A 14,006-nucleotide genomic window follows, 5' to 3' on the forward strand; every position below is an offset into this window, starting at 1 on the left:
TAGCCATTTTTACATTATATTTTACCACAATTACAAGGTAATATACCCAAACCACTGGCGCGTACATTTTTCGTAGGTGAATAGTATGATATGTGAATTTATACCTCAATAAAGCTAGTTAAAAAAAAAAAAAAGACAGCATCGAAAAGCTCATTTCCACTGTGAGAGAACATACTTACTACGTTGGCCAAAGGAGGCTAAGCCCGCCCCCTCACTAGACCAGCCTAACCAACTGCATCACACATTTGCCTGTGGTCACACCCCTCATGTCCTTTGCTAAGTCTGTGGCTCCTTGCAGTGGTGACTGAAGAAGCTGATGTGCCTTGCGGTAGGTCCACGCTGCTCAGCCACGGAGCAAGCCGGGCGCCCTTTGGCTCCAAACGCAGTCTCCTTCTGCAACCCCGCGGTGCTGCTGAGTACGATTCTATCGAGGGGCGGCCTGATGGTGGCGTGAAAGGGGATTTTGGAGAAGCGCTGGGGAAGGAGCGTGGAGGGACGGGAAGAAGAGCTACCAAGTGCATTTGCCAGGCACCTTTGCTGGGAAAGACCGTCATGACCCTGGGATCATGACCTGAGCTGAAGGCAGTCGCCTAACCAACTGAGCCACCCAGGCGCCCCACTCACTGATTTTTAAATAGCATGCCATATGATAGTTTTAATCACCAGCCATGCCGAACTCACCGGATGGATGGGGAATTCCTGCTCTCCATAAAGCCGGTTGGCAATACTTAGGTTGTAATCAACTCCGATCCTGTCTATCTTGGAGAGAAGCTGCCCGAAGTAGCAACTGAGCAGTCCACTCTCATCACTGGAAGACTCGGCCTGACAAAAGAAGAAAGAAAATGTGACCTGATCAGGAGAGTAAAATGCCACGAGACCACGTTGTCGTTTCACTTTGTTACCATGTGGGGGAGCAAGTGAGAAGAAGGGAGGAATGGAGGGCGGGAAGAGGTCCCAGTGGAAGATCATGGCTCCCACTTGGTATCAAGGTCATCCAGGAACAATACATCTGGGGACTCAGCAGTGCACGCTATGTTTTAGATCTGTGCACCTCGTTTTTCTCTATATTCAAAAAGATACAAGAAAAAGACAATCTTCTCTCCACCTTCCTCTTAAACTTTCTAAGGTACAGGGGTATTTAACTAGGAAAATATCTTTCCCACTCCTGGTATGAGAACCAATAAAAGCTTTGTGTACCAGTAGATTACCCCACGAAACAGACAGGCCAAGGTATAGAAAGAGAGTAAGACTCCCACAGCTGATTCCTATCCCTTACTACCCTTCATCCTCAACCATGCTCCATCCTGAGGACCTGTGGCCTGGAAAAGGAGGTGAGTCACGGGGCTTTGCTCTGTCTTCATCATGAGCAGAAGATACCATATCCTACTCTTTAGGAGACTAGCTTACAGCCAACGACATAAAAGATGCATAATCAGAAAGGAATTGGAGGTCCCATGGCATTCTTGCTATTGTTGTTGCTGCTGATGACAGCCAGGTCCTAACGTCTGGGGATAAGTAACCATTGTCAAATATGGCATAACCAGAATGAGCAGGTCATAAGAAGAGGGACAGGAGCTCAGGGTGGCTCACCTGCACTTCTTGGTTTTTGCTTTTCAGACAGGGATCAGGTTCTTTTCGTTCACTCTGGGAAAATTCATTGAAGTGTAGTACCTGTGGGAGGATGATTACGGGGTCTCTCAGACAGTACAAACAGCAGGAGGTCTGAACAGCTTCAGAAATGTTTTCATAGTGTGACAGGGACAGTGATTCCATAGTCAAAAAATCAACAACAGTTCAAAGGGTAGTGGATGTTTCTTTTGACTTGGCTGTGAGGTGGAACAGAAGGAAGTAAACTGCATGTTACCCCCGGGGTCCACATTTAAGAACGAATGCAACCAAACTAAAAGGCTATCGAGGGATCCATGAGACACACGTGGCTATTGAGCTGGCCAGGCTTTAGTGTAAAACACACACTGGATTTTTGAAGACTTAGTATAAAAAAAAAATGTAAAATATCTCACTTATATTGTTTGATTACATGTTGATATGATATTTTGGAAGTATTGAGTTAAATAATATACATTATTAAAATTAGTCTCACCTATTTCTTTTTACTTTCTTATGGCTGCTAAATTTTTTTAAATTACATATGGGATTTGAATTGTATTTGTGTTAGCACTGATCTAGACCTTCCGATCGATCAAGCAAGTGAGGACAGCAAAAGACAGCTACCCAGAGCATTGCAGAAAAGTAAGAGACAAATACACATCTTGCACTGCTCAGGACAGTTTTGCTGGGCAGGCAAAACCCAAGTGCCTGGAGAAAGAACATCTGAAACCTGACCGGAAGGATGCCAATCACACTCTAAAGCTAAGTTTCGCCAGTGAAATAATATTCCTAATAAAAGTAAATGAATAAAGCAGAATGACCCCAAACATATTCTACCTTAATCCAAGAATTCAACTCCTCCATACTAGGGACAACAGTGGGGTCCCCACATAAACTCTGTGCGGTATGTGAGATCCAGGGAAGTTTTAAGACCAACCTGAGGAGCCTGTTGATTATTTGGGGAGTTGTTCTTGTCACATTCATTCATTCATTCTACAACTTTGTATTGGATGGCTACTATAAACCAAGCACTATTCTAGGACAAAGATTTTCACCATCTGTAGGATTATATTCTAGCGGGGGAGGCACATAGTAATGAATTACTGTATGCATTATCTTGGAAGATGGAAAATGCCATGTGGGGGAAAAGTAGCTAGGGTAAGAGGGAATTTTACAGGGTTGGGAGTCAGGATGCAACATTAGATTGAGAGGTCAAGGTAAGCCTGGTTGAGAAGGTAAACTCTGATCAAAGTCCTGAAGGAGAAAGTAAGTTATAGATCAGTTATCGGGGGGTGGGGCCGGGAACCATTAGGCAAAGGGAATGTAGCAAAGGCCCTAAGGCAGGAGTGGGCATGCTTACCCAAGGAATCTGGAGGCCAGTGTGCCTGGAGGAGTGGGGAGGGGACAGGATGACAGAGGGAGTCACCTGGTTGTCAGGAATTCAGATATTAGATCTTCATGGGCCATTGTACGGACTCGGGCTTCTATCATTAGCTAAATTGGAAGTCCAGGTTTTGAAACGATGAGAAATAGGCTCTGAATGAGGTTTTTAAAGGATCTTTCTGGCAGCCAGGTTGAGAACAGACTGTCAGCAGAAGCAAGGAAGCGCATGAGGAAGTTGCATCCAGGTTAGAAAGGATGGTGGTGAGTCAAACCTCAGGGACACAGTGGGAAGCACCTGTGTTCTGGATGTGTATCAAGAGAAAAGCCTTTTGGAGTCTGATGTGAAGTGAGAAAGAAAGACAGAAGTCAAGGAGGACGCCAAGATCTTTAGCCACTGGATACATAATTGATGCTTACTAAAGATTTACTTACAGAAAGAGAGAAAACACATAGACATTAAAAATATTGCTAGTGATATCAGTATGGATAATTATAGAGTGGAAGGGGGACAGACATGCAGACAGACAGACGGAGACAGAGAAGGTGACTGAGAAAAGCTATGAGGCTGGGAGGCTGAAGAAGGGTCATGAAGGAGGCAGAGGTTTAACTGAGCCTTGAAGAGAGAGCAAGGTGGGATGTAAATGAAAACTCCAGGGCAGATGCAGCCTCCCCCTGAGCCTCAGGCTCAGTGAGCAGCGTGGCTTGCCAAAGGGGACTAGGGTCTGACTCTGAGAGTGGACCCAGAGATACTAGATCCACACCTGGTCAATCTGTTGTGCACTGTCACTTCTGGCCCCCAGGCGGACCATGCCAAGGGCAGCCGAGAGGCTCAGAGGACAGAAGAAAATGTTTTTATGAGGATCATCTTTCCTTATCTCCTGGAAAAGATCAAAGCAAAATTTGGTGTTGGCTGCCACGAGAGAATCCATCCTGAGATTGACGACAGTCTAAAACCAAAAACAAAACAAAACAGAGAGAGAAAACATGATGATCAGAGGAAGATAAACAGTTCTCATTTTAAATACATGAGATATAATCATATACAATGATTCAGCATGTTATTAAAAACTCAAAAACTAAGGTCATCATCATCCTGGTATATAGATATTGATGTCCATATTGATATTGATCCAGACAGAGGTCTATTTTCATTTAATGATGTGAATTAGTTTCCTAGAGCTGCCGTAACAAATTACCACAAACTAGGTGGCTTAAACAACAGGAATTTATCCTCCTTCAGTTTGAGAGACCAGATGTCCAAAATCAAGGTGTTGGCAGGATTGGTTCATTCTGGAGGCTGTCAGGGAAAATCTGTTTCCTGCCTCTCTCCCAACTTCTGGTGGTTTCCAGCAACCGTTGGCGTTACCTGGTTTATAGAGGCATCACTAATCTCTGCCTCCATCTTCACGTGGTGTTCTTCCCTGTGTCTTCTGTGCGAGTCCACATTTCCCCTTTCTTATAAGGACACCAGTCATTGGATTAGGGCCCACACTAATCCAGTATGACCTCATCTTAACTCAATGACATCTGCAAAGACCCCATTTCTCAACAAGAGCACATTCATAGATATCAGGGATTAGGTCTTAAACATGTCTTTGGGGGATGTGATTCTATTGTGGTAAAACTTCCTTTATTCAGGTAAAACAAAGCCATAGGCAACCGTGTCCTCATGGTCAAGTCAGCAACCAAGAAAACTTTATTCCACCTCCTTCTCCACAGGCTATACGTGGTTCTGCTTAAGTCCTTTGCCAGCACACTCTCCCAACATCCTACGACTGAGGATACCCAGCAAAATGTCATGGGCCATGTCCTTTGTCACCTTCTCACCTCCTTTTAACTCATTCCACATGCAACCTGTGGGCCTTCAGGTGGTGCTTCAGTCAGTCATTGATATTATTGTTCAAAAGATCATTGATCTTCAAAGATGTTGAGAGTTTAGAAGTCATTAAGTTTAATACTTCCTCTTGACAGTGTAGAACCACAGGTGATATGGAAGCAAAGCAAGGGAGTGACTCCTTCAGGACAGATTCCTTGCCCCTCACCAATAATCTGTTCCAGAAGTATCAAGAAAATCAAGAAAATCTTACGTAGATCTCAGCTCGGACCATCCCAAAAGAAATGTCTTCTCGTTTGTCTTTTTGTCTATGGATATTGTGTATTTCCAAGATGTAAATGTAAGCCCCCTTATGTGTATTTTTTATCATCAGACATGTGGCACAGTAAAGCATTAAGAAATCATTATTGCATTGAATTGAATGGTGTACATTGGTTTTAGCATCTTCCCAGCTTAACATCAACTTTTTTAGTCTATAAAACCTAATTCAAAAAAATAACAGTTACCTTTTTAAAAATGTGCCAGACAGATGTTTTACATACATTAGCTTTAACCCTACAACTTTAAAGAGTAGATGCTGTCATTCCCTTTTTACAGATGAGAAAAGAATCTAAGAATCAATCACACAGGTTGGCCTAAACTAAGTGCTCTTTCTGCTGTATCTACTATTTCTACTAAGTTGCCCTAGGTGTAGGACAGGCTGACCAAACATGTGCCCACTATATTTTGGTGTTTTCCCCCTGTTCAGCTTAGCACCCATTTTTATGCTTAGATTTTTTTTCCTGCCGAATTTGTACTTGACATATATTTCTCATTTTGTGCTGGTAAAGCTGGGTTCAGGTAGATGTTTTCCAAGAAACATGTGTCCTGAGTGTGCCTGGAAGTTCAGTAATGCTCCACACCCCAGAATCTACATTCTTTTTTTTTTTTTATACTTATTTATTTGAGAGAGAGAATGAGAGACAGAGAGCGTGAGAGGGAGGAGGGTCAGAGGGAGAAGCAGACTCCCTGCCGAGCAGGGAGCCCGATGCGGGACTCGATCCCAGGACTCCAGGATCATGACCTGAGCCGAAGGCAGTCGCTTAACCAACTGAGCCACCCAGGCGCCCAGAATCTACATTCTTTATGTGGAAAAATATCTTCACATCCAACATGTTCACTCTACAACAGTGGCTGGCATTACCCCTTCAGTAACAAATTTACCAAGAAAGTGGAGAAATCAGATAAATTCAAGGTGGTCTGAGTCAAGGGGACTGCACAGGGCTGAGTTAAATCATAAAATTTGAATAAAAAGTAGTCTCATATTTTTTAAAGCCTTGGTCATATAATCAGGGTTGCTATTTGATACAAATCTTTGGCACCAAAGGAAAAGGCAGTAGATGCTCTGGCTATTTGTTCACTACTATAAAAGAAGACTAGAGACACAATACTCAAGGCAAAGGTGGGATTTGGATGGAAAACTGAATGACCCCAACCTGGCTCTTTAAATGTTCCAGCTGTTTGCTCAACTTTAGCCTGTTTCTTTCTATGGATGTACCCCTGGCATCAGAGCAGAAGGGTGTTCCTTTCTTGCATGACATGCACAGAACTGAGCAACTGGAGTCTTACCTCCTATAAAAAGGACATGACGGCTCATGCAGGCCAACTCCCTTCTTCTTGAGACTAAAAATCCTGAGGCCAGAAACGGCAGTGACTCGCACACAGTCACATAGCTGGCTGGGACAAGAGCAAGGCTCAGACCTCTCCATGCCCATGCCTGCTCTCCACTAGAATAGACTGTGTTTTGTGTCCATGTCTAATTTGGCTACTACCCTTATTCACTCTGGGAGCTGCAGTGCACCCCCAAACTCTCTCTGCCCACTGGTACCTAAAGAACATGAAACCTACACTAAATTTTGTGAACTTTTCACGCATTCCCTAACCTGGCTCCAACTACTATCACGTCCTCTCCCAGCAGCAATTCCCTTTCCTGAGCCTCACCGGGTTCTACCCTGTGGACTGGTTCTAAGTTTCCATTAGAGTCAATGTAGCTCAACTCTGCCCCACCTTCCAAGGGAGGGGTGAGAATGGTAGTCATAGAAGAATGGCCTAAAAGCTGTAGTTGGTATTGGATGACTGTATGTACGCATTTATTACAGGAGAATCTTTCCTGGTGTTATATAAAACTCTAAAATATAGAAAAATGAGCATTTAACAACTAGATTAAAATGTCATCCAGTAATTACCTTCTGGGGGCTGTTGTTGTTTTGCTTGTTTTTAAATTAGAAACTGGCTAAATCTGACAGTAACCTAATTACCCCATAACCATTTATAAAGTTCCCCCATGAGGATAGTCACTGCACGTAAAAGGATGAGCTGAAGGAGACCCGATCTCTGCCTCTGAGAAATCCACCATCTCATAGAGCAGGTACTGCATTAGAAGCAGCTTCAGTTGTGTAAGAGCATCGAGGAATCCAGTACTTATTTACAAAATGAAATAGAAAAAACAGAGGTGCCTGGGTGGCTCAGTTGATTGAGCGTCAACTCTTCGTTTTGGCTCAGGTCATGATCTCAGGGTCATGGGATCGAGCCCCCCTGTGTCAGGCTCTGCACTCAGCAGGGAGTCTGCCTCAGATTTTCCCCCTTCCCCTCCCCCCACTCACGCATGTGCCCTCTCTCTCTCAAATAAATAAATAAAATCTTTAAAAAAAAAAAGACATGGAAAAAGCAGAAGAGAATTACATAAGAAAAAATTTTAAACAGCACTCATCCAGACTTATTCCAGTATTACTCTAATAACGTTCACGCAAGCAATTTAAAAATATAATACTTTCAACATTTCTAACGGTACCTAACACTGTTCTTATTCACTAAAGAGAAGCTTTGGTGGTCAGTAAAAGCATCTTATGTTGTTACAACAAAAAATAAAGTAGAAAAAAGCTCTAAGGTCAATTTTTTTGTCTTCATCAAAAATCCCTTTACATCAGTACTAGTTTGAAAATAGTATGACCAAACCAGTCTCCAAATCCACTGGATTTACAAATGGGACCAACTTAGCAATAAATGGAAAGTAGAGATCTAATCATCATCATACTAAAATGTAACCATAGCAGATAATTTTCAGAGGTGTATAGCAAAATAACTTTCAGATTTTAAAAAGTGGTGTGTACAAATAAGTTCATAGAAACACTTTCATATTAGCCCAAACTCAGAAACAAACCAAATGTCCATCATCAGTAAGATAAATAAACAGCTTGTGGGTCAGTCATACAATGGAATACACACCAATGGGTCTGAGTGAACCCATAGTCACCCCATAATAACATGCACAAACTTGAGTGAAAGAAGACATATGGAAAGAGTCCATGATAATACAGTTACATATAACTTCTCTATATATTTATGTATGTATACATACTTATACATAAATTTTATATGCATGTCCAAAGTTTAATTTTAAAATGTCTTCTAGATGTATTACTAAGCATGGCAGCAAATTTTAAAGCACTGCAAATTTATTTGTGTTTAACACAAGAACTAAGATTACATGGAAAATTGAAGAATAACTTCTCAAAATGAAATTCAGTCTCCAGATGCAATTAGGAAGTTCCCTAAGCATTAACAGGAGATACTTTACATCTGCTCTGGAAAACATCCACCACACAAAGAAGTTACTGTTTGACGTTGAAGTCTGAGTCTAAAGACTGATAGCTGAGGTCACCTGCTTCTTAATAAGCTACAACTTGAAACACTTGCACATAATTTACTTCAGTCATCATTATTTCCAAACAGACTTGAAATAATCTTTAAAATAGCAAGGTCCCTCAAAAATCTATTCAGCTCAAGGAATTAGCACTACCCACCTACAATGGCTTTATAATAATAGCTACCATTTAATTTGCCTACCATGTGCCTGGCATTTCACAAATGTTGTCTCTAATTCTCAAACAATCCTGTAAATTAGAAATTATCTTCATTTGACATCCAATCATTAAGTGACACAACCGGTCAACAAATCCATCAGTTCAGTCACCCTCTTTCCTCCTATATCATGCTGCCATCTGGAGCAGATAGCACTTGTCCTCTGCAAGACCATGGCTCAAGTAACCCACCACACAGCTTCGTGACAGGAAGATGTACTTATAATAAATAAGAAGATAATAAGATGAAATAATGATAATAAAATAATAAAACGTGTATTATTGGTTTCATTGTTGTCTCTGACCAATGACCAACACTCATATAATGTCCATTAAGACTGTTCTGAACTACCTCATTGCTAAGGGGCATCTCTGGTCCCAGGTTGTCCTTCCGAGACTTCTCTGATCTGCTGAGAGGATTGCTTCTCTAGACTGAACATTTACTTGAAAATCTTTTTCAGATTGCATTGAAACCTATGCAAATGTATCATAAATATAGATTGGAGCTTCACGATTGCAAACACCTTTATCCCAAATTAGATCTGACTTAGGTCATTTCATACTTGCTGTCCCCACCTCATACTGACCACAATTTTAAAGGGAGGGCCTAATTGGCAATTTTTATTCAGAAAAAAAAAAAAGAAAAACTCACTTTGATATCAATAAAAATATTATCATATTTTAGTCTACAACACTTTCCAAGTAAGTGAATCATTATTTAACCTCTAATGAAGTAAAAGGACTTCGGTTCTCAAATTCAAACTTATCATGCAGATGGAAGAATATCAGGTTCCATTAATGATATTCTGCCATCTGCATGATAAATTTGAATTTTGCTCCCACAACATTGACAAATCAATTGCCTTTGTTCGCCACATGCTTTCTAATCTTTCGATCATAGCATAGGTATAAACATAGATATTAAACACACAACATTTGTATTTCTGTTTCCCTTCTCACTCTGTGAGGTAATTATTTTGTTTTTATATTTCTGTCTTTTCTTCCAAAGCATAATTCTCTTGCAGACAGGTTTTATATTCATCTTTGTATTCCATCAGTAAATAATACAAATACTGGCACATAAGAGCATTTCATAAGCTTTTATGGCTTTATTTGCTAACATCTGCCCCTTTTTCACTGTAAATAATTCTAACATTTGAAATATTAGATGATGGGCGCCTGGGTGGCTCAGTTGGTTAAGCGACTGCCTTCGGCTCAGTTCATGATCCTGGAGTCCCAGGATCGAGTCCTGCATCGGGCTCCCTGCTCAGCGAGGAGTCTGCTTCTCCCTCTGACCCTCCCGACCCTCCCCCCTCTCATGCTCTGTCTCTCTCTCAGTCTCTCTCTCTCAAATAAATAAATAAAAATCTTTAAAAAAAAAAAAAGAAATATTAGATGATGATTCAGTATTTCATACTCGCTCTGCATACATCCTGTAGACAGCAATAAGCAATAGAGATGTTACTTTGCAGAATCAACTTCTGATTCATTTTCTACTGCATTAGATATAGTTCGGTTGTTAAAATTGGTTTCCTTTATGGTGAAAGTGTAAAAGTTTAGATGAGATAGATTTTCTAACAACCCAAAATATTCCAGGGGAAATTGTTCTTCCTATAGATTAGGAAAAAAAATTATATCTCCAAAATATTTCATGTCTTCTAATTGTCCTAATTCCCACAAAGCTATAAATAACCCAAGAATGAAGTTCCAACTTTACACTTTATACTGCTATAATAAATATTCAGATCTGGCAAAGCTAACTAAATGATAAACAATCTTTAAAAACAGAGAAATAGTTGTGAAAGATGCAATCCAGAGCATTTCCAATTTAAGTTACAAAAGAGAAATGTAAGCTCATATTATTTAAAATATAGATATTCTAAATACTATACCATTTTATATTACAGAAATAATAAAAAGATAAAATACAATCTGTCAAGTATGTAAAGATTTTTATAAAATTATTCAAACATCCACATTTTTAGAAAATCAATCAGATACGTCAGACATCTCACTAGGTACATGGAGGCCAAATGAGGTGACAGATGTTGCTAATATCTCCCAGCAAGTCTTGCCACATTTATAAAAACTTTAACATGTCATAAAACAAACTGCTCTTTTAAAAAAAGTAGCATATCGTTTGGTTTCAATTAAATCCCCTTTGGGTTTCTATTATTTTCCAATGAAATGTTCGTGGTTAAAAATGATATTAGGCAATGCTTGCATTTACCTCTTGCCCTCAGAGTTGCTGCTAATAGCTGGTCAGGTAAGTTTCAATCCACACCCTGTCAGGAATGGAAATACATGAACTTTGCCCCTCCTACAATGGCACTTCTCCGAGTGCCATTTTGGAATCCAGGGTAAAATTGTCATTGATTGATTAAGGGGGGGGAGAGTGGAGAAGAAGACAAATGTATGCTATATATATTTTTAAACAACTTCACACATTCTATGCTTTCCACTCAATTAAATATTCAAAAGAATACCTTTTAAAATGGGGATATAGCCATTATGGAAACATAAGCTGCTTATCTATACTATATGTATATGTATACAGAGAATATAAGCCACTTATGCAACTAGTGTGTAAATGACACAGTAAAGGCCAGTTTTATAAGGCAAGATATTGACCAATGGAAGTTCAGAGCTGAGCATCGAGAAGGTCTCTCGATTTTCAGTAGTGAACATAGAAAACAAATATGTTATTAATTCTCTCCACTATTTGACTTGAAAAAAAATGTGTGTGGGTTTTTCCTCTAAATTCTCCCACAAAATTCTAAAAACCATCATTTTTCAGTTGAATTTCATCAATGGTTAGGACTTACAGGAGGTTGGAAAATTTTTACACGTCATCGGTTAATACTTCATGCCGGTTGATCAATACTTATTTCACACAGCTGCTGTCCAGCGTCGCCTTTCAAAAAGGATACTATTTACGTTTACAGTGGGGTGTGATTTTTTGGGTCTGGTTCCTGGAATTCAGGTTGTCATATTTAGCATTGTTGGCTGCTGATATTCGCACGACTTTGGGCTTCCGGGTGCCTGAGCAGATTCAAAGCTTGTTTGAATAGCTTTAATCTGGGATCGAATCTCTTTATCCTTTCAAATAATCCAACAAAGATCTGACTACAGATGAGTGTTACCCTACAAGCCTAAAAATTTGGTGTGGTGTGATTTGGTCAATCAGTCATGATGAAATCTGCCACTAAATGTACCTAAATATTAAGGTAACGCAATGAATCACTAAGGCGGGTGTGAGAATTCGTGGATCACCCACTATGTGCCAAATTCATTTCCAATTTCACGTACATAATCTCATTTGAGTGAAGAAAATCAGTCTCTCTAATATCAGCGACTTAAAGCGTCAGAGAATTACACTAGAGTTTGAAGGAGTTTTAGAGGTCACTCACCTAACAGTGCTGCTATTCAAGGCAAGCTAGAAGGGCTTTCTGTGTCAATAGGCTGTAAGAACATGATTTCATCAAGTGTAGAGTTAGATGGCTCCTCCTAGGTATGTTACAGCTCATCATGAGTTATGAACCAATCTTTTAACTCTTTAATATCTCTTTAGTCTTTTTCTGCATGGAGTTAAAAATTCAGGAATGCCAGAACGATTCACCAAAGTCTTTGCCAGCTTGTGATGTAAAACAATATGATTAACATTCTCTCTGGTGTGATAAAAGCAGTCTTTTTGAACTACCATAAAGAGACTCTTTTCCATCTAATTTTACATCACATTGCTGAGGAAACAAAATGTTTATGGGGAAAATATCAGCATAGAGGCCTTCGGTCTAATGAAAAATGTATCCTTTACCTAAAGTAGACAGTTGACCTCACATTCAACATTTTATCCTCCAAACTTAAAAGCCTGGTATAAAATCAAAAATACATACATATACCATGAAAATGACAAAAAGCAACAATAATAAACACTAAAACACACTAAGCTTATTTTAAAACTTGCAATCACCCTTAAGATATCAATCACCCTTTCCATCAAAGCCCTCCGTTCTCCTAGATCCCAAACTGAAGCCTCCAGTCTTGAAACAACACCAACTGCCTGCCCCAGAGAGACAGAGACACGGAGACCAAAGAGCCAAAGCTATAAGGCGGCAAAGAACACAACAGAGAAGGAGCGGCACATTTGCAGTCAGAGGCTCCAGATCTTGCTCTGAATCCTACTAGCCTGACATCTAGAGCAAATACCCTCTTGCACTTCAGTTTTCTCACCTACAAAAAAATAGGAATAAAAGTATGGCTTTCCTTGCTCTAATATGTTATACGAATGTTAGTATTACTAGCATAATTATATAGAACTAGTATAGCATAAATGTTTTTTCACTTCTGAGCCAAATCGACATGACATCTCTTTATTTCTTCTGCAATTGTAAATCAGGGCTTCAACCTTCTAATCGAGGTCCAGAGACCAGCCTTCAGGGCAAATCCAGCCCACTGCCTGTTTCTGTAAATGAATTTTTATCAACACACAGCCATGCCCATTCATTTACTTCTGTCTATGGCTGCTTTCCAGCTACATTGGCAGAGCTGAGTAGTTGTGAAGAGACCATATGGCCTGCAAAATAAAAAATATTTACTATCTGGTCTCGTACTGAAAAGTTTGCCGATCCTTGCGTCATTATTCTTAACACCATGAAATTTTTATATCCTTAGATATACAACCTCTCCTTACATAAAACAAATGTTATAATGTTATAATGCAGATAAGAAATACAGTTTCTTAAATTAAAAATATCCATTTGGGTTTGACCTTGATCTCAGGCAAAACTCTAGACCCCTTGAGTATCGCGGTAAAATAATAGCCCAGACATTCATTTGGCAAACAACTATTTATTGAGTGCCTACTATGTGTCAGGCATATCCAGTGAACAAGAGCGTGATTGCTCCTGGACTCACGATGGCTAGCGTAGCAGGAACATACAACCCAGACTGTCTTACCTGCATCTAGATGTAATAAACATTTACGGAGGACCCACTATGTCACAGACCCTTCTGCACCACTACCTCATTCAGTTCTTCCAATAAACCAGGGAGGAAGATATTGTTTTCCCAACATACAAATGAGGGAGCTGGGACTTAGACACACTAAGTTGCTCACAGTCATGATGCTAGAAAGTAGCAGGATGAAAGGATGATAACATAGCACCTCCCTTGCACTCTATACCAAGAATAAAGATCGTCAAACATCTCGCTTCAACACTGGGACAACTATCCCCAAAGGCTCCTATACCACCAACTGCTTGCCCACCTCCCAGTACATACCT

The 14,006-nt window shown here is 40.1% G+C and overlaps 1 protein-coding gene across 1 annotated transcript in view; it reads right to left on the minus strand.

Annotated features, from left to right (window-relative positions):
- The window catches only part of SERPINB5 (serpin family B member 5), a 61,877-nt gene that overhangs the window by 5,622 nt on the left and 42,249 nt on the right, over nucleotides 1-14,006 (minus strand). The window contains exons 6-8 of the mRNA XM_034995954.1: nucleotides 3,753-3,938; nucleotides 1,591-1,671; nucleotides 682-822 (exon numbers count right to left, since the gene is read on the minus strand). Coding sequence (XP_034851845.1) covers nucleotides 682-822; nucleotides 1,591-1,671; nucleotides 3,753-3,938 — 408 coding nt within the window. The remainder of the gene's footprint in view (nucleotides 1-681; nucleotides 823-1,590; nucleotides 1,672-3,752; nucleotides 3,939-14,006) is intronic.

Source organism: Mirounga leonina, unplaced genomic scaffold (assembly GCF_011800145.1).
Source record: "Mirounga leonina isolate KUSES-001 unplaced genomic scaffold, KU_Mleo_1.0 Mir_93, whole genome shotgun sequence".
NCBI lineage: Eukaryota > Metazoa > Chordata > Mammalia > Carnivora > Phocidae > Mirounga > Mirounga leonina.